This window comes from Tachypleus tridentatus, chromosome 10 (genome assembly GCF_004210375.1).
Source record: "Tachypleus tridentatus isolate NWPU-2018 chromosome 10, ASM421037v1, whole genome shotgun sequence".
Lineage (NCBI taxonomy): Eukaryota > Metazoa > Arthropoda > Merostomata > Xiphosura > Limulidae > Tachypleus > Tachypleus tridentatus.
In genome coordinates, this window is record NC_134834.1 from 35678455 (window position 1) to 35699692 (window position 21238).

Consider the following 21238-nt stretch of genomic DNA (forward strand, 5'->3'; position numbering starts at 1 on the left):
CTTTACCACTCAGATGAAATAGCCACAGTTTACTCCAGTTATTTTTAACACAATGTAATACAAATTTTTTCCTGGATAGTATGTGCTATTTCTTAATTCTTATGTTGTGGAAGTACAGAAAATGACCATTATTTCCTTCAAACTTTGCTTTTGTGACATGGATAATGAAATTTAGAAATTAACCTATTTTATATGTGAAAACAGGCAAATTTGCACATTTTCAATGACATAAGTTTTGAATAAAACAACATATGAATCAAGATTTACATGTATTTATACTAAAGTTATATAAAAATGTTTATAAATGAGTAGTTTTTCGAGATTTACGACTGTAATGTAAATCACTTTCATTTGCCAGCCCCCAAATATAGTCTCCCATGATGTTTTCGTTATACACTCCTTGGTAGCAGTGTTCAAAGTCCAGTATATCTTGGTGGAAGTGCTCGCCTTGCTCCTCTGAGTATGCTCCCATGTTCTCCTTGAATTTATCAAGATGAACATTAAGAATATGGACTTTTAGGGCGTAGTTCTTCACCAGAGACTCAACCAGTTCCACATAATGTTCGGCCATGTGATTGCCCAAGAAGTCCCAAACCACTGCAACAAAGCTGCCCCAAGCTTTTTTTCCCTTGCTACTGAGCTTCTTGGAGAATTCTGTGCACTCCAGGATCTTCTTTATTTGTGGTCCAACTAAGACATCAGCTTTGACCTTTGCCTCAGATAGCTTAGGGAAGAAGTCTCAAAGGTACTTGAAGGCTACAGACTCCTTATCAAGCGCTGTGACAAATTGTTTCATAAGACCCAGTTTTATGTGCAATGGTGGAAACAACATCTTATGGAGGTCCACTAGTGGCTCACACTCGACATTGTGCCTCCCCACAGAGAACTCAGTCCATTGTGGCCAGTGCTTCCTGTTGTAGTGTGCTGTGGTGTCTCTGCTGTCCCAAAGGCAAAGATAACAGGGAAACTTGGTAAAGCCTCCTTGGATATGTCTATGTCTTCACTTAGGCAGCTAGAACTAAACTGAAGTGGTGAGTGGTGAGACCCTGTATATATATTACTATGAAAAGTTCTAGAAAATTTTGATAAGTTCGAGAAAATTCTCTATCAGCTACTCAGCACTGAATCTACCTGGAATGTTCTAGAAAATGGGTAAATTTGAAAATTCCATTACCCAGGCCACAAAAGCAAAGTTTGAAGAGAAAAATAGGTCTTTTCCATTTACTTTATGCAAAGAAAAAGTAAAAATTTTGTTAAATGGTGTAATTAAACACCATTTACTTAGCTTTAGTATCTCATATAGTCATTTGAAAGTTTATTTTGAAATTTTATCTATTTTTTTGTTTCTGTTAGAAGTATGAATGCTGAGTTTGTTTTGCTATAAATTTCTTTTTCAAGGCAACAAGAGAAATAGGACAAATAGAAGCAAACACAACAATTATCATAACAGTTCGTGTTCACAAACAAACTTCAGAAAACTCCACTCAACTAGCCAGGTAGTTTTAAATTTAAACTGTTTGTTGTCTATATTTATACATTAAGTTTTCTCTTTTTTATATTTATTAAAAAGGACCAGTTGGCCTTAAACGTTTCTTGCTTATACTTTAATATTAATTGAGCATTTTCCATATTATAAACATTTTTTTCATATTTCATTTCTACAATTATAATTACTTTTTCAAAGTTTATCACTTTTGGAAACTCATTTGCTTCTTCAGTGAGATTATATTTTCAATTTTTATATACATATTTTAAACATGCCACCTTAATTTTGATGTTAAAGTTTTTCTCACATACAAGTGATTTTTTTGTATTGAGTATAGTTTTTACATTAAAATTTGTTGTTTTTATTCTTTCATTTAAAAAAGAAAAGTTCTGAAAAAAACTAATAATGTATAATTGGTTTCATTTATGTATCCACCTCATATTCTTTACCATGTGCAAAAAAAAAAGATTAAGATTTTTCAACTTTTAGGTCATTGATAACTGTAATTTCATTTCTACTAGTTTCATATGGCCTTGTGAGAGACTGTTTTAGTAATTATTTTTTTAATATTGAAGACACCTGTTTTGTTCACATTTTAATCTTGTGTAATTTAATATAAAAAAATATTAAGTTTGCATCAGGTAACAAATTCTATTTCATATCTAAGTAAATTGTAAGTTTAAGTATACTAGGTTTTGTAAGCCCACCTGGGCTATTGATTTGAGTATTTGTGTGACTCTTGATGACTAAAAACCCACTTGAAATAAAAATGTATCTCATAACTGGCTTGTATGGTTATTAACACTTTTAGTGATAAGTAGAGAACAATGTTTCGACCTTCCTAGGTCATTTTCAGGTTAACCTGAAGTTAACTTAGGAAAATCAAAACAATAAATAAGTGTTAATACCTGTACCAGCTATTCTGAAATACATTTGTGTGACTGAATAAAAAAATTTGCTTGAAGTATTTTGTTTTTTTTTGTTTTACAGAGCTTGGAGTAAAGGATTTTCATGTTATTTACAATGCATCAGTGTCATAAAAATAGAACTGCTTCACATTAATTGATGTTTTCAAAATGAAAGTACAAGTTTCTGTGTTATAAAAGCCTTTAGAATACATAGTAATTTGCTTCACAATGAATAACATCAGTTTATACATTCGTCCATATTTTTTAATCTGTGGCCTTATCTTTGAAATTAGTAGCACTCCTTTTTAATTTTCAAAGAAAAATCAATTGAATGGGCAAGTTGTTATTTTTAAAAGGCTGTTTGAAGCATTTTTAGCATTTGAAGTATTTGAATAACATAATCTTTATACTTGTGTTTTATGTAAATGTTGAAGATAGATATATTTTCTTATGCAAAAGTAATTTTTAGTTTTTGGTACAAAAATTTGTTTTATTAACATCATTCAGGTCCCAAAGAGGTGCTGGAGCTGGTATAGCTTTAGGGTTTGCATTTGGATTGTTATATTGCTATTTTTGTAGAACATTACTGTGTAAGAACATACCAATTCCAGTGATTAGACCACCCCAAATCTCTTGCCACTGTAGCATAAGTAAGTGAACATAAATTATTTTTCCTGTATTATTAAAGTTATTATCAGTATAGAGCATGGGCACACCCTTACTATGACCCACAAGTATACTTAATGTGTGCTTTTATAAAAAAAAATACACATTCTAAAGTGCAGTGTGTTTGGTTTTTGCTTTAAAAATTATTAGTATTTAGAACATTTTAGTTTAATTTGTTTTTAATATTTCACAAAATTACTTTTGGACTATCTGCACTAGCTTTCTCTCATATAGCAGTGATAAGTTAGAGGGAAGGGATTTAGTCAACACCATACACCACTCATTTTTGGATTGCTCTTTTTTACCAACAAACAGTGGGAATGACTGTTATATTGTAACACCCTTGTGGCTGAAAGGGCAAACATATTTGATGTGATAAGGATTTGAACCCATGTCCTGCAGATTGTGAGTTAAGTCAGGCCTTAGAATATTTAATTCTATACGTTTCTTGGTTTTCAATGCAAATATATTCATTCTTGAAGTTTATTTACTTATTCTAGATGAAATTTCTAGAATTTGTCCACCCTAAGTTTGCCTGAAAATATTCTCCTGAGTATACTTGCATAGTTCTTATATTTATACATGCATATGTAAAATGCAATTTTTTTCTGTATGTAGTATCTTCTTTTTTATCAGTTCCCTTGCTACTTCATATTATTATTATTTTTCTTGTTACAGTACCCTTGATATCTTAAAATATTCTAAAACTATTAGTTTATGTTTTAAGATTTTAAAAGGTAACCAATATTTTTTCACATGATAGTTTTAATAATTAGTGGATCATCAGTTATGGTGATGTCTTAATATACTTCCATGTATATTATTATATTTTATGAGCAACTGGAAACTGTTGATTAGTAGGGCTTGAATTAAGAACCTTATTATCCTTTCTAAAATGAATTATTCATGAAGTGAGAATGGTCTATATGAAAATTTGAAGTGTGATTATGAAGTGTGACTGAATCTATTGTTTTTTGAAATAAAAATTTCTGAATTAAAATAAAGGTGCAAAAGTGTTTTACAAATAAATACTTGAAAAAATGTGAAAACCATTATTTTGTTGTCTAGCTGATCAAAAACATAAAATCAGTATTTGTTTACCATGTTACAAGAACAATGTTCTGTAAATTGGTTCAAAAATAAAAACTAAATGTCACTTTACTTATTTAGGACCACACTTTTGGGGACCATATATTGGCCCTTGGGGTAAGTGTTTCAACTATTTTATTTCTTTATTTAACTGAAGAGCTCTTAAATTGGATCAAATACGATTTCAGCACTAGATATAGCAAATATATAGTATGGTTGGCATGTTCTTATATACTTTGATAATAATAATGTATTGTTCCTCATATTTACATATAGGTACTTACACATATGTGAAATAATATGTTTTGATTAAATTTTGTTTTTTTTATTACTTTTTTGCAGAAAAGTCAAATACATAAAATCTCAATGTTTGCAAAAGTTTCTGGGTTCTAGCATTCATAAGAAAGGATAACATTGCTAAAGTTCCCTAACTCTTTTTCTTTCTTCTTTTAGTAGATGGAATATCTTATTTTATTCTAAATCCACTTATTTAACACATGTATGCTACAGTTGTAGTTTGCTTGTGTTATAAATAAACTTACTCTTGCTCACAAAGTTATGGCATGGATAAATGAGCAATAGCTTAAAAACTATTTTTTCTGCCTGGAAAAAGGTTATACTAATATGATAATACACTTGGGATTAAAAGATAATAAGTTCAATCAGAATATTGAAAATAAAATAAAAAATTTTTGCTTAAGTAAAATAAGCTAACAAAACAGCAAGCACAAAATAGGTTCTGTTTATTTTGAATATTCATTCAAAGCCACACAAGACTATCTGTACTTACTATCTCTAATTTTGAACTGTTAAACTAGAGTAAATGCAGCTAGTAAACAGTATCCATTGCTAATTCTGAGGCTACTGTGATAAAATAATAAGGATTGACTGTTACTGTTACAATAAACAGTATCCACCATTAATACTCAGGCTACTATAACAACATATTGAGATTTGATTTGTCACTGTTATAATGAAAAGTATCCATCTCTAACTCTTGAGCAACTGTAATCAGATATCAGAATTTGAATATCATTGTTATAATAAACAGTATCCACTATTAACTTGAGCTACTGTAACAGATACTGATATTTGAGGGTCATTGTTATAGCGTAATCAAGGTGACAAAATGTGGAGCTTTTTTTATTTTTATTAATGTAATGTAAGTCATGAACCCTTGAATTCACACTTGTCACAGTAAAAACATGCCCATGCCTGGCCTGTAACACAACAGAAGTGATGCAGTATAGCAGAAATCACAAAATAAAAATAACTTGTAAAGTGACTGGTATAAACCAGTGTGTGAAACTTATATTTTGAAGAAAATTAACAATAAGTTAAATGTGAAAGTGTTGTAAAAGAATTATGTTGATGCAAGATTGAGATTTAATAAAACATTAAACATTAAAACACTTCCTTTGATTTTTTGTTTTGTAAAAATCTCCTATAATAATAGATCAAGAGAGTTTTGAGAGTGTAAAGGCAGTGATTTTATCATAAAATTATATTAAATCAAGAGCACATAGAACTTAATGGATCTGCTAAGCATCTTTAAATATTATAAAACTTAGAATTGAAAACTATGAGAATATAATATACTGTTTTTGTCTCATAAAACTCAGTTTGCCATATATAATGTGCAAATGCTACTTTTAAGCAAAATTACAATTGGTTGGTATATTAGACATGGCAATAATACATAAATATGTTGTTATAATAATAACTGAGGTAATTTCTGAGGTAATGATTTTCATTTTTGAAAATTATAAGAAGGGTACATGAATTCTATCTGTACTAGAAATTTTAAAGTTACTGACTAGGGGGAAGGCAGCTAGTCAATTCCATCCAACTCTAACTTTTGAGCTCCTCTTGTTAACTAAAAAATGGAATTTGACAGCACTACACTTTCTTATAATGCACCCATGACCCTAAAGTGTAGAGCATGATTTTTTAAATATTATTTTGATGGTAACAGGGCACAAATTATGGAACCTAAAAGTTACAGTCTGATGCATGACTCACTGGGTTATGATCAATTCAACTTCAACTGAAGAACTAACTTAGTGGAAGATAGCATGTTTAGTGTTTAGTGCTGGCATGAGAAATGTTTATAAGGTTGTTTTTCTTTTAAATAAAACAAGAGTAGTTATTTGTGTTGTGCTCTGTTTGTTTATTAGCTTAGTTTTTTTTTTAATTTGCTAATATTTCTATTACAAAAATATAAGCAAGAAATATTTTATTTTTAAGCACTAGACGGTCCCTCCATAGACCTAATAAGACCAGTACCATCCACATCTCTTGTCTGTGATGCCTTGGGTTGTGTAGCATCTGTAGCAACATGCATTATGGCATTTTTTGATGTCACAGGATGCCCTTCATCAATTTACAGTTTGGTAACTGCTAACTCTCTCTTGCAATTTGTTGTGGGTGTTGCAGGGACAATATTTTCATGCCTTCCTATTTCCAAGGTCATATCAAATATCATCAGTGGAATAGGGTAAGTATATTTTTTAATGATTATTAAAACTGTTAAGTATGAAATTTAAAATTACATTTCAGAATGTTAATGGAATTAAATGTAAGTAAAAAAAATTGTTAAGCTTTTATTATTATTCACTTCTTTAACACATAAGATTTATGTGGGCAAGGTTAAAACAAACTTTCTCCAGCAATGTATGGAAACTATTAAAGCATGGAATATTCTTTATCTGATTTAGTCTAATTTATTTACTTTGAAATGAGATTTGTTTTTAATGTCACATAGAAAAACACCATTATTACTTGTGGAGAAGAAATAAAATACTTTTTTTGGCTCAATAAGTTGCTAAATATTTTACTTCACCTTATTAGTTATTCATGCAACTATTCTTTTGTTACTTCTCTCAATTCAGTTTATATTCTGTTAGAATGTTCAGTACATTTAGAAAACAAGGTTTAGAAAATATATTTAAGAAAATGGTATTTCAGACTGAAAAATGTTTAAAACTACTATGTAACAAAGATTTTTTCACTGTTACTAGAGAGCTATTTTTTAGACCATATAAGTGAGTAATGCATTGCATATTCAAAGAATGTCTAACAAGAACAAACATTTGTTATGCAAGTTAACTCTTAGTCAAGTGGTTATCACATCAGCTGCACATGTCCAAGATCTAGCTCACTGGGGATTTTACTGAATGAATTCCTTTATTCATATATTTATGACCAGAATAGACTTTGATAAGTCTGTTGATATTTATGCATTAATCTAACTAGTTTTATTCTTTCCTTTTCTTACCTTGTTTATTTATCTCTGCAGGACTTTGATGAGAGCTTGATTTAAGAAACTTCTCAAGAGTCAAAATAAATAGTTTTTTCTCTCATAGAAATAACAGATAGCTTATAATTCTACCTTTTATCATATCATTCATTTTGCTTGTTGTCACATGTTTTTTTCTTTTTTGGCATTTGGATGGTCTTCCCTAGCTACATATTAATTAAGTCTGCTTCAAAGCTTGTATTCTTTAAACAGTGGACTCACACTGCTAGAAAGTGGATTCTAATGCACGTGGTGGGCAAAGTACAGATAGCTCATTGTATAACTTTGTGCTGAATTCCAAATAATCACTCAACATTTAAATAGATGTATATTATAGAGTTCAGAAATGGCTTAAATGGGTAATGTATAAACCTATATAACAAGTTTATAATGTTTAGACAAAGGTTTGTATGTTATTATGACAAAATTTTGTATATGTCATTGTGTTAAATTTGCAATAAAGCTTTCTTTATATATTCAAGCCCTCTCTAAATCTTATTTGTCTCAGATTGTATTACTTATTATGAAAATGGTACTGTACCAAATGAATACATGCTTCTGTTGTATGCAAATATCTTAAATAGAACTTAATTCTATTGTTCATTTTATATGTTAAATCTAAAATTCCTTGAATATTATTTTCATTTTTATGACCAATCTTTTATTTTTGTTCTATTAGTAATCAAGTGTTTTATTTTGTTTCAAATTTTGTTTATTTCATTTCACTGACAAAAATCATTACTCCTGTTCTTCTTCATATTAGGTCCTTGAATCTCTAGTCATTGCAGAGATCAGTTTATTGTACATTAGGTCTATCTTTGAATTACCACACTGCTAATAATTTGAAAGGACTGTTGTTGATGTTTTTGTTACAGGGTTTAAGTATAATGGTTATTTAGTAATATAGGTAATGCAATATATAATTTGATTATTTTTACATATATGCAACCTTTTTATGGTTTTCTAGACATCCATACTAATAAGCATAAACTGAATTTTTTTTATATATAGATGACTTGGGAATATTCACTAAAGAAATAAACGTTATTGCTTTTTCTATATTAATGATTAGTGACTGATTAATCTTTTAATAACAATTGTGTACAAAGTATCATAGTTTTAAAACAACGTATCAAACACACTTTAAAATTAATTACATTGGTATATTGTCTCCAGTGTTCAATATATGTGTGTGTATATATATATAATACTGAGATTTAGAAGTTGCTATTATTTAGAAATGAAATTTAAAAAGGTTTATCAAATTATTTAAAGCTCTTGATGCTGTCACTATGGGAATCATAAACTAAACACTTATTCATAAATCCATATCATGATTAAGTTAATAGGAGAGTGCTGTGACTTTACCAGTTGAATTAAGCTTTGTACTTGAAAAAAGTAAATGTGTAGACACATCATTTCAGTTTAAAGAATTCAGTATGATAAACTAAATGTTATAATATTTCAGTTGCTTAGTTGGTGCTGCAGGGGTGTATACAGATTGCATCAAGCCAGTCATATCAGGCAGAAGAAAGAGAGAGATTACCAAATCTGATGTAGTACCTACTCTGATTGAAAGAGCACAAGCAGCATCCAATCTCTTGGACTCTGCAATTCTTGTATTTGGCTCACAAGAATGGTGAGATTTACAATTATTTGTTTTGACTAGTGAGTTTATGCAGGGTTAACCTTTCAGGCTTTTTATTGTGCAAGTAACAAATGTATATATTGTTATAGCAATGTTATACATGAAAAACATAAAAAATGACTATAGTATTGTACAAGTACTTTATTTCATTGAACCATTTTTTATGAGTTTAGATTCATGATGATAAAATATTTATTTGATTAACTAAATTATTTCTTGAGTACTTTAGTTATTTTTATATATAAACTAATTAAAAAATATCTGTACTACAAGTTCTGATAAACTATGTATATTTACATTTTTTATAGTCATTAACACATGTTAGTAAATGAATTTACTTTTATTGAAATAACTGAACAGTCAGTGAACTTATTTTTCAATCTTTTTATTCTCCTGCAACTTATGCAGTGGTCATTGACCTCATAATGGCTCATGATACTGGAAAGGAGAATCTCATAGATGATTTTATATAATATTTTTATTCATCCTTTTATCAGTCTGTTTATTGAAACAGTCTATTTCAAATTAACTCCTTATATCATGAGTCCCCTGCTGGAACAGATGTAAGTCTAAGAATTTACAACACTAAAATCAGGGATTTAATTCTCTTAGGAGGACACAACAGATAGCTTGATATGGTGTTGCTATAAGAAATACACACACACACTTATGTCATGAAGATATTAATTGACATTCCCTTTCGGATGAAGTTCATTTATTATTATTATGGTTTAAACTACTTTTCATCTCTAGAACTTGTGCATTTTGTAATTTTTCTATTAATATAATAATTAAGACACTTTATTCATATGTAACTGTAAGCTATATAATCTTGAAAAACAAAAGTTGAATTGTAGGTAATATGAAACAAAGTTTCTTGTTGTGAAGCTAATTGTATTTTCTAGTGAAATCTTTATGTGACTTGATTTAGTCTCCATTATCTAGTAAAAATGTAATGAAGACTACTTATAACAGCTACATTTACTCTTTTGCAGGTTATATGTTCGTGATTCTGTTTGGTTTGAAAATGTCCTATTTCCATCTGTGGAAGATAGAAGTGACGGTGGAAACTACATAACAGAACCAGAATATCAAGCAATTTTATCAGCACCATTACCTCAAAATGCTTCTTACAATATGATAGAAGTTTTTCTTCATAGATGGAATAATACTGTTCATGGCTGGGGGAGTGGTGTTTTGGAAGGGGAGGACATGATACCTTATACAAATATCAGCAAAATTCAGAAGAAAATAAAACAATATCAAGATGTGGCAAATGAGGTAATTAATGTAGCCTTGATTAAAACATTCTTCCATTCAAGAATAACTTTACCTGTACATGAACAAAAACTATTAAATTAACTGAAGAGTGAAGCTGAACAATTTCTAAACTTTGTATAATTTAATTGAAAATATTAATTACAGTCATACCTATGTAAATTATTATTGAAACAAAAATCTATAAATTGTAAGCTAACTTTTTAACATTGTATTTTAAAATGTGGTCTTTGCTTTTGAGTATAATTTTTTCTAATTGGCCTATTGCTGATATACTAAGGGTCATTATTTAAAATAAGCATTATTTTAAGGGATTGGTAAGCTCATCGAGTTATTGTTCTATGAAGAATGATTTTCATTTCATCGATGTTTAAACATGTCAAGACGTTTTATAAGAACCATGTATACTACATTTATTTCATGATTCATAAATCTAAATTAAAAGCTTCATACATAACTATACTTGAAATTTTAATACATTATTTTTCTATCTAAATGAGCTTAAAATATTAAATTCCTACCTTGATGATAGCTCTGTTAACTAGGTTTAAATATTTCTAATTTGTATAATTAAAATAACAGACAGAGAGATATTTTACTTAACTTCATCTTTTTTTGTACATTTTTTATATTTTTCTTGTTATACTAGCATTGTTAGTAAATTGAATTAGCTGAATGTAATTGACTGCAATACATTATCGGTATCTGCAGTATTATATTTTACAAAATGTGATATAACTTTTAGAAAAAAGCTTGAAACTGAGTCAGAGAAACACTGTAATATGGGTAAGTAATTAAAAATAATTTAATAATATTCTATTATTTATATACACATATTTAAAAATAAAATACAATTCACTTTTTTATTTTAATATAGGAAGGTTTCTCTACTATCTTTGCCTGGTATGATGATGCAGTAGAACTTTACCAGTCTGCACCTGAAGTAAGTTTTATTTGTGTTGCTTATGTAAATAGTATTTTTAGTGAATTCTGGTATCTGTAATTACACATAAGCAGCTCACGACAGTATTGATATATCATTATTTATATTAAAAAAAGATTTTTTAATTACATTAAAAGTAATAGTTATTTTAAGTAAACTATTACCAAAAACTTAAGTATTTAATATGTAAAGGACATAGCTAAAAACATATAATGTTTGTATGGAGTTTATAGTAAAATAAATATTCAATAATTAGTAATGTTGCTAAATATTAGGAATGGATAATTATTAATAAGATTAGAAGATGCACTACAGTTTAAAAAGTTCAGTAGCTCAAACGATATTGGAAGAAAATTATAGAAATGTTTTTGCAATTTTGATTTATCAACGTATTCTCTTAAAATACATATTATGGTAACATAAATTATTAAACTTGAACATGCGTTTCTGTTTAACATTACACTGTTTAATTGTAACATACATGTAATCAAAAAGTCTCATCCAATATTACCATAACTGAATGTATTTAGAATAAAGGAGTTTGTGCCAAAGTACGTATTAAAATACAACAAGAATTAGTCCTTACTCGAGAAGCATTTGAAGCCACTTTGGAGATAGAAAATGGAGACACATCAGAACTAAGAGATATACTTGTTGTCCTCCGTATTACTTCAGCCAACAGTAATGAAAATGCCACTGAGCATTTTGCCATTGGTAAGAATGAAATAAATTAAAATTGTTATATATAGTTAAATACAATTCATGCTAGTGTTTTTGCACCATAATCTAATATCCACAATCATTATAATTTAAATTTTATAGACATTTTGATCAATAAGTACAGATGTAATATCTTCTTTCAAGTTTGAAACTTTGTATTAATAATAGTCAAATGCAGAAGTGCATGAAATACGGGCCAAGTAAATGTGTAGAAACAAAAAGATGAATACCACAACTGGTAAATAATTTGTTTTTGAATATTTCACTTCAAGATCACTTAAATATAAATAATGAATCAAATGGAAAGTATTATATGAAATTGTCTTGAATTAAAGTAATAAGATTTATTTTTTATGTCCTATGTTCTCATAAAACTATTTGATTATTTTAGTAAGTTTTTACATTTTGATTTAAACAGTCACAGAAATCCTCTTCAAACCTGTATTTATATAGTAGTTCTTCATTATTTAGTAGTAACAATATTGTTTATTCATTTCAGATGTTTGTGTAATATGTATTGTCATGAAAATGTGTGTAATAATTTACTGCTACTTTATTTCTTACATCTCGTTAATGGGTATTAAGATATTTAAAAGTGTTTATACTTTTATTCGGAAACTAACACACAACTGGAAATTTTGTTCTTGGCAGTTATATAATCACATTTAAAAACATAATCAATTTGGTTATTATTCATAATCAGATATATTTTGTTTTGTAAAACTGAAATTTCATCTACATAATTATCAAAATATTTGAAAAATTAATTTCATATTCATAAATAATTATCTTTTACTCTAAGCTATTGAAATAAAACAATAAATAAAAGAACAATAAAAATGAGGTTTTCTCATTCACTTATATTTTAAAACTAGATTGACAGAATTTATTAAAAATAGTGATTTAAACACTAAAGTGGAAATTGGGTAATACATAAAGTAGAAGTTATTTGCATCAAAACAAAATTTTAATTTTTATCCCCCAGGTGATCCTGACCTTAAAGGTATTTTGAGTGTAGATGGAGATGGTATTCTTGATCCAGATGCAACTGGAACAGCATTGTGGCTTATTATTCCTTACCCAACTGCTGCCCCCTCAGAAGATGATGTTCTTTATGATGTAGGAGGCACTCTTTATTATCGTGTTGGCAATGGCTCCTTAATAGAGGCCCCACTACTACCAGATACTGTTACTGTTAAACCAGATCCTCAGCTGTTTGTTCATTATTTCTGGGAAAAGGAAGTTATAAGTGATGATCCTTTTACAAGTAGGTCAATCATATTTTTGATTTATTATTAACATGACAAACACTTGTTTATAACACATATTGATTAATCTTGTCATATATTTTAATGTTTAAAGAGTTTTTATAAATATTTAGAATAATTAATACATTACCAAAAGGAAATGATGTTCTGGGGAAGCCACACTGAGAAAAATTGATGTAATTAGTTTTTCTTATATGGCCAGACTTTTGGGAGATTCTTTATGATGTAAATATTTAAATATAATTTTAATTATATGATGGTCCCCTAGAATAACACAGGCCTGTGAATTTAAACTTCAAAAGAGTTGTTTTGGTTTTTATAATGGATTTTCCATAATTCAATTAAGTATATTTTGAAAATAACATTCATTTTTTTCTACAATGTAAGGACTTTTCACAAATCAGAAAGAAAGAAAAAACTCATATTTAGATCAAGTCATTACTTTATTTACCACAATGAACATTTTTTACTATTATGTTTGTTAACAAATATACAAACAAACTGTTCTTCTAGGTTTTATTTGTGAAATCTTTTAAGTCTCAAAACTATGTGATGTGGTCTTTTTTGTTTTGCATTATGTTGTTTTGTGGAAAATCTGTACATGAAGGAGAAAAATGGATATCATATGCAGATTCAGCATACAGGAATTACTGTAGAACATCTAAAAATTTCAAGACAATGAAACCATTAAGGGCTTATGTAATTATTGACAACATCTAATGATGTGTTAAGACTTCAAAATCATTTCATTCCAGAAGACAAGACCATAAGGGTGTTTTATTTAAATAGATAAGATCAACAAGAACTCCATATTGTTAATTCTAATTACTGATTTATTATTTTTCTATCGTATAGCTGTAGTTGAACCAGCAATTCCTTTCAGCTTGGGAGTCATGATATCAAACACAGGTTATGGTCCAGCTAGAAATCTCCATATCACCTCAGCACAACCAGAAATAATAGAGAATGAAAAAGGACTCTTAATAAATTTTCAAATAATTGGAGCTCAGCTTGGAAATCAAGATATAATTCCTTCTCTCACAGTCAACTTTAAAGACATTGGACCAGGAGAAACAAAAACTGCTCGTTGGCTGATGACAGCATCATTGAAAGGAGAGTTCTCAAACTATTCTGCAGTTTTTCAAAATAATAACCCTCTAGGTAAGTTTTTTTTTCTGTATTCTGGTTGAAATTAATTTTTACAATTTCTAGAATTTTAATACCATACCTTAGTGGTATGATATACCATTAATGGAATATAGCATATAATTTTTTAAATACTGTAGAGTTCAGTTTTATAAGCTAGATATGTTGTGACTTGTTTTACAGCATTCCTTAAATTAGTTATGTTTTATTTTAAATCATTATTTGCAGTTAATAAACCTGACATTTATATTACGTAATTTTATAAGGAAATTATTTGGGAATATTAAAAATATAAACTGAAGTATAAGTGACTCTTTTAAGGTATTTTGAGTAATTTAGGAAACTTGTTTTTCAATTTGACATTTTCTTCTTTTTAAGTGATATTTGAGATAGTAATCATTAGTTCAATGTAAAGATTAATATAGTATTTAAAATTTACTGCAAAATTGACTCAACTTATTTGTAATAATATAAAATATATTTTTTGTTTCTTTTAAAAAGTTTATTACACCCTTTTCTGCAAAAGATTCTTTACTTTGTTAATCCACAAAACCTACAAATTTCTAAATGAGTTTAGTATAAATTCTTCTTTAGTTACATAATTTCTCTTTAGAATGCATTTCTGTCTCAGAGTTCATCTCTTTGTTTTCTTCAGACTGTTTCAGTTGTGTGAGCTTCAACTTGTAAAATAAAATGTTATTATTTTTAGGGAGAAAACTACTGAATGGTTAAAATGTGTTAAGCTCAATTTTAGCTTGGAAACTATAGACAACTGAGTGTTTATCTTTATTTGAACTTAATTACTAGTTTCATTAAAAGTTCCATATTAATCAAAAAGAAACAAGCTCATTATCTATATGATATGTAAAAACCATTTTGTTATAAATTATTTTCATGCTATGATTTTCAATTTTAGCAGGTGCTAACTAACTGTATCTTTTAACAAAGGTTTCAGTATATTATATTAATATTATTTTGGAGGCTTATCATGTTGTTAAAGTCCATGTTGCTTTGTCCAATTATGATATATCTCTTTACCATACCATTTGACAATAGCTGCAGTAGATTCCATTGCAAAAGGCGTTTTTTAAGCTTTCATGTCTGAAGCACATCTCATTCCTGCAGGCTTTCTATAATCCACCTCATATAAATCATATAAAGGATGAGGCTTTTTCACATGAATACATGAGAGCTGCATGCTATAACTTCATTGATGTGTCTTCATACAAAATATTATGATTAATCTTTTCAGTTGTTTGAGGTATATGAAATTTGAACGAGAGTTATGACTGAAAGCCTTGTCTAAGTGAATTATTTCTCCTCTAGAAATGATTCTAGATGAATCAAGATTTTTACTTGACTATATTTTGTAATGCTTCCTAGGAAACATGGAAGGCTATTTCCACAGATTTTGTGTTAGTGATTTCTCACCTACTACAAGATGTCATATTTTGCTTACAATGGCTGTGATACAGCTTATTGCAGATTTCTTTTTAGATGGTTTTTGTGCCCCATGTTGATTGATACTCCTTGTTCTTGTTTTCAATTGCCATCATGGAATATTCCTGTCTTGGTAATTTTATATTCCTAATCTGAAAATATATTTATCATCTGAATATATGAATGTTTTGCATTGTCAAAATGTAGTTCTGTTATTCAATTGTATGACTTTGTATCACATGTGGTTAATGTGTAAATCACTATATATTCATTTTCAAAATTAAAGTCAAAATGTAGTTCAATCGTTATTCAATTGTATGACTTTGTATCACATGTGGTTAATGTGTAAATCACTGCTATGCATATTCAAAATCTTTTTAACATAACATACTCAACTCTGTATTCCATTTGTATTTTTTCCTTAATTTCAACAGTACATCACCTTGTATTTCCAGGAGACCCTAAACTCTCACTCATTAATGAAGTTACTGTTCATGAGCTGATCCATGTAGTTTGTCTTGACTTCCCTTTTGACAATGATGATGAAGTAATGGATTTTCTTGTCAATGATATTGAAGATGTTCGAAATTTACCTGATGCTATATACAGCAGTGCTGGAGGAGTTGTTAATGCTAGCAGATCAAACAGTGTTGAGATTCTTGACCTACAAAATTTGGGAGGAAAAGTAACTGCTCAGGTATGGATAAAACATTGATAATTTTTGACAGTTTGTAGAAATAGCTACCTTTATTAGTGACATGTTTTAAGTTCGTTTTTGATCTGCAAAATCTATAATGCAAATATACATTTTATGATTGGTAATTTTAACTCTGTCACAATTTTTAACTTAAAAGGATTTCAGTACTTGAAATTATACAGGTAAAATCTGCCATGCAGTTATCTTTATAGAAGTAACCTTTTCATAGTGGGATGGCTCAGTATTCTATAGTGGTTATTGGAGTGGAGTGTGGATTATCTATAAATGGATTACAAAAGTGATGGTCAAGTCCTACTATTTTATTAGAGTAGCCCAAGAGCTGGCAATGGGGACTATTGATAAACTGCTTTTCTTCTAATGTATTAGTTTGAAATTAGATAGCCTTTGTGTAGCTTTGCATGAATTTCTAAATGAAGCAAAATTTAGTACCATGTTATTTTTAGAGAAAAACAAATGTATACACTTGATATAATGTTATAGAAGTTCAATGTTATACACTTCATATAATATTGTACTTCTATAAGATTTAGTCCCCCATAAAAAGCTGATGTAAATAGCATTTTAATTATGCAAATATTTGTCACTTCTGTATGACAACCTTGAGATAAAGTTTTTCACACTATCAGCATTTATTAATTTACATAGTGCATTTATGACATTAGTATTTTCAACATAAAGTCTTTCATAAATGCTTCCATACTTTTCAAACTTACTATTCAACTTTTAATTTTGATTTAATGAGAACAGATTACCATACTTTTTGAGTTCTGTTATGTATGCAAGAATTGGAATTCATGTTGAAAATAATATAAATCAACAAAATATCTTACCTTTTAAACACACTATAATCATTTACTATTTTTTCCATAAATATTTCAACCTTACAAAGGCTCTTTTTTTAGTTTTAAAGCCCAATGAGTTTTACAGAAGGCCTACAGAAATGTATGATAATTCTTGTATGTGTGTTTATGACAATTTTATTACCTTATGTGTAGTAATAAGATTATAATGCATAACATAGCTTTGAACAAAATATATATATTTGAGATGTTTTGTAATTTCTATGAAAGGAAATGTCAAATGCTTTCTGTGTTCTTTAGGTTGTCATCAGTTCAGAGTCTATAGGGTGGACATTTTCCCGAAAAAGTATTGACATAAGTGCTGATTTAAAAGTTTCAGAGTTGTTACGCTCAGATGGACGAAACATTAGGGCTGAATGGAATGTATGGTTGAATAAAGACAGTGAAAACACATACTTAAATATTCTTGATTACTATGAGCAACCAGCTGTAAACATGAGCTATGGCTACACTTTAATTTTATCATCACCAAACAGGTTTGATCCAGAGTTTCAACTAGAAGAGTATAAATTCTATATACTTGAAAATGTAACTGTGGGAACACTGGTTGGCTTTGTGAAGGCAAATGATTCTGATACAGGGCAGTCTGTGACTTATAATATTGTTGAAACTGATTCTACACTCCCTTTTACAATTGATGAGACCAGTGGAGCTATAAGTACAATGCAAGATTTTGACAGAGAAACTAAAGCTGTATATGACCTCACTGTAAAAGCAATGGACAGTGGTGAACCTCAAAGATGGGCTGTCACAGCTGTACGTATTTCTATAGAAGATGTAAATGACAATTTTCCACGACCATCTGAAGTTAACTACATCTTTCAAGTTGAGGAAGCTGCTCCATTTGGTTATGAAGTTGGACGGATTATGGCCAGTGATCCTGATGAAGGAATATATGGCTTGCTTACCTTTAAAATGGAATCACAAGGAATGTTTGTAATTAATGAGAGCTCTGGGTCTTTACAAGTGAATTCTTCATTGTCTTCATTGCAAGGAGAATACAGTTTAAACGTTTCTGTATCTGATGGTGGAGGTAAAACTGCATTAATTCCTGTTATTATACAAGTTTTCAAACAAAACATCTATCCTCCAGTATTCAACAAGGACGTCTATGTGTTTTCAGTACCAGAAGATACCCAAGTAGGAACAGAAATTGGAAGGCTTTTAGCTTCTGATAAAGACCCAAATAGTATTATTTCATACAAATGGGTTGATGGCTCAAGACTAGATGAAGTATTCAGTCTCAATACCTCTTGTGGTTGTTTAGTACTTGTTACTCCAGTAGATTATGAGACCAAAACCTTTTATTCGGGGATGGTAAAAGCAATAGACAATGGTGTATCACCAACAGGGCCATTTTTCTCTGTTGTGAATATTGAAATAAACATTGTTGATATTAATGACAATTCTCCTCTTTTGAACTCAAGAAGCATCTCTCTCAGTATCCCTGAAGACACACCTATTGGAACCACAATACAGACATTTTTTGTATCAGACAGTGATTCAGGACCTAATGGTATGATTGGTTGGTTCAATTTAACAGAGGGTTCTTCTGTTTTCAGTTTGTTTCAGACATCAAATAGTACAAATTTTTCTGTGGTACTGTCTTCTAATCTTGACAGAGAGGAACTACCTGAGTACAATATAACTGTTGTGGTTGAGGACCAAGGAACACCACCACTAGCAACTGCAGTAACCTGGCTTATTGTTATTGAAGATGTGAATGACAACCCTCCAGTATTTCCATTTGACATAGAAAGTGTTATTATATTCAGCTCCCTTCCTGTTAATTCAGAAATTTACACTATAATGGCTGAAGATCCAGACCAAGGTAATTAAAGATATTAACATTATTTTAAGCCTGTTATTTAAATTTTATTATAAATTAAAATGTTGTTTTATATCATTTTGTGAACAAAATTTATACATTCATAATATTATTCAGAATTTTATATGATAAAACATGACTGCTTCCAAGTAATAAATGTAATGAAACATCATAAGAAAACTGATAATAATTTTAAAACTTTGAAACCTTAATTTTGACTTTGTGTAAGAAGAGTGCATAACATGTAGGCTACACTGCCTATAGGAAGCTGCTGACAAGTTCTTTTTAACAAGTACAAGAGCTTATCACACTGTAGGTTTTAACACCCAAAATATTTTACATATAAAATATTAAACTCAGTGTTCTACGTATACCAAAGATAGCATTTGAAATATAATCCTGTCTAAGTTAATTAAAGCCTGATAAAACACTACAGTAAGGCTTAAAACTATCTTAAATACCGTATTTTCCAGTTAATAAGCCGAGGCCAATTTTCAGCTCTGAAAATGAGGGTTTTTGCTTATTACCGCCCAATAAGCCGAAGCCATTTTTAAGAAGTGACAAGTTTCTTCAAAATGATTTCTTAGTCTCGTTTCAGCGTCAGCATGCATGTTGTGTGTGATCATTGGCATTCTGTAGTACAGCAGAACATGTCGTATTGAGACAGAGATGGAGTCAATATGTCATTCGTTATTGGCTCCACTCACTGTAATTAGGTGACCAATGAAATTCCAGAAACAACGTTTCACTGTAGTCTTAACGTGCTTTGCTGATGGGACAAAATTACCGCCTATGGTAATTTTCAAAAGAAAAACATTTCCTAAGAAGAAGAAATTTCCGAAAGGAGTGATCGGCCAATAAGCCGACCCCCAAAAATCAGGTCCAAAATTTAGGGCCAGAAATTCGGCTTATTAGGCAGAAAATACGGTATTTTATTCTTAATTTTGCAATAAACTATCTAAATTTGAAACATTTATGAATAAATATAACTTACTAATCACTGAGTTAAATGAAACTGAATATTTTATAGATTGTTTTAAAATAGTTTCTACCTTCCAAGATGATAACTCACCTCCTCACACAGTTGAGTTATCTTCTTCATGTATCTGCCTAAGATATTTGCATGCCATTAGTGTTAAGGCAACTTCCATCTAATTTTGCAAGTTTTATCATAAACTTCACTAATAGTTGATGGTATCATCATGCAAGAAAAGCCTCACATCACTTGGAGAGGGCATATAACTTCCATGCATTGTAACTTTCCCTGTGCATTTCAATATGTAGCAGTTTTATTCTTCTCCTCAGCATTGTGTTGATCCAGCATATTTAAATTTCTTCTCAGATCTCTGTTTGTGGAAATTATTATTGTTAAGAAATATTTCATTTTTAATTTCTGTGGCTGTTGTTTCAAAAAGTTTCATTTTTATCTTGAATTATCAAATTACTATGACTTAGTATTGTGGGAGTGATGTGGTTCACACACACAGGCCTTATTTCTCTTATAGCTTCTGGTGTTACATTAACTGTTCTGGATATTGCAGCCATTGTTCATGTGTTGTAAAGTACAACCAACATGCTTACTGGACCTTCTTCAATCAGGAATAATCATTTGGACTGAGAATTAACCTGATTTGCTTTGATGTAGCACCTTACTATTTGAGAAATAACTTTAGGTTTGTAATCTTTTTCAAGATTTCATTCTCAGATATGTTCTATTCTATCCTGTGAAAATTATTTTTTCTCATCTTTTACTCAGTTATCTACAGTTCTTGGTTTTATTTTGTCTTCTGTACTTTCTTATCACTAGGATTTATACCATTTATTTTTTATAGTAGCTTTTTTCTCATTATGAATGCCTCAACCCCCTGGATTTGTGACCTTTTTCCCCTTACTTGTAAACGTTTTTCATTTTCACTTCTCAATTACATAACATTAGTATCTA

General features: G+C 29.5%; 1 protein-coding gene across 4 annotated transcripts in view; it reads left to right on the forward strand.

The window, feature by feature from the left end:
• LOC143229050 (uncharacterized) overlaps window positions 1-21238 on the forward strand; it is a 180616-nt gene that overhangs the window by 117620 nt on the left and 41758 nt on the right. For all 4 annotated transcript variants that reach the window (XM_076460759.1, XM_076460761.1, XM_076460762.1 and 1 more), the window contains exons 31-42: window positions 1399-1496; window positions 2902-3044; window positions 4231-4266; window positions 6397-6646; window positions 8916-9086; window positions 10091-10376; window positions 11251-11316; window positions 11847-12030; window positions 13022-13303; window positions 14160-14465; window positions 16346-16587; window positions 17709-19299. In XM_076460759.1, coding sequence (XP_076316874.1) covers window positions 1399-1496; window positions 2902-3044; window positions 4231-4266; window positions 6397-6646; window positions 8916-9086; window positions 10091-10376; window positions 11251-11316; window positions 11847-12030; window positions 13022-13303; window positions 14160-14465; window positions 16346-16587; window positions 17709-19299 — 3655 coding nt within the window. The remainder of the gene's footprint in view (window positions 1-1398; window positions 1497-2901; window positions 3045-4230; window positions 4267-6396; window positions 6647-8915; window positions 9087-10090; window positions 10377-11250; window positions 11317-11846; window positions 12031-13021; window positions 13304-14159; window positions 14466-16345; window positions 16588-17708; window positions 19300-21238) is intronic.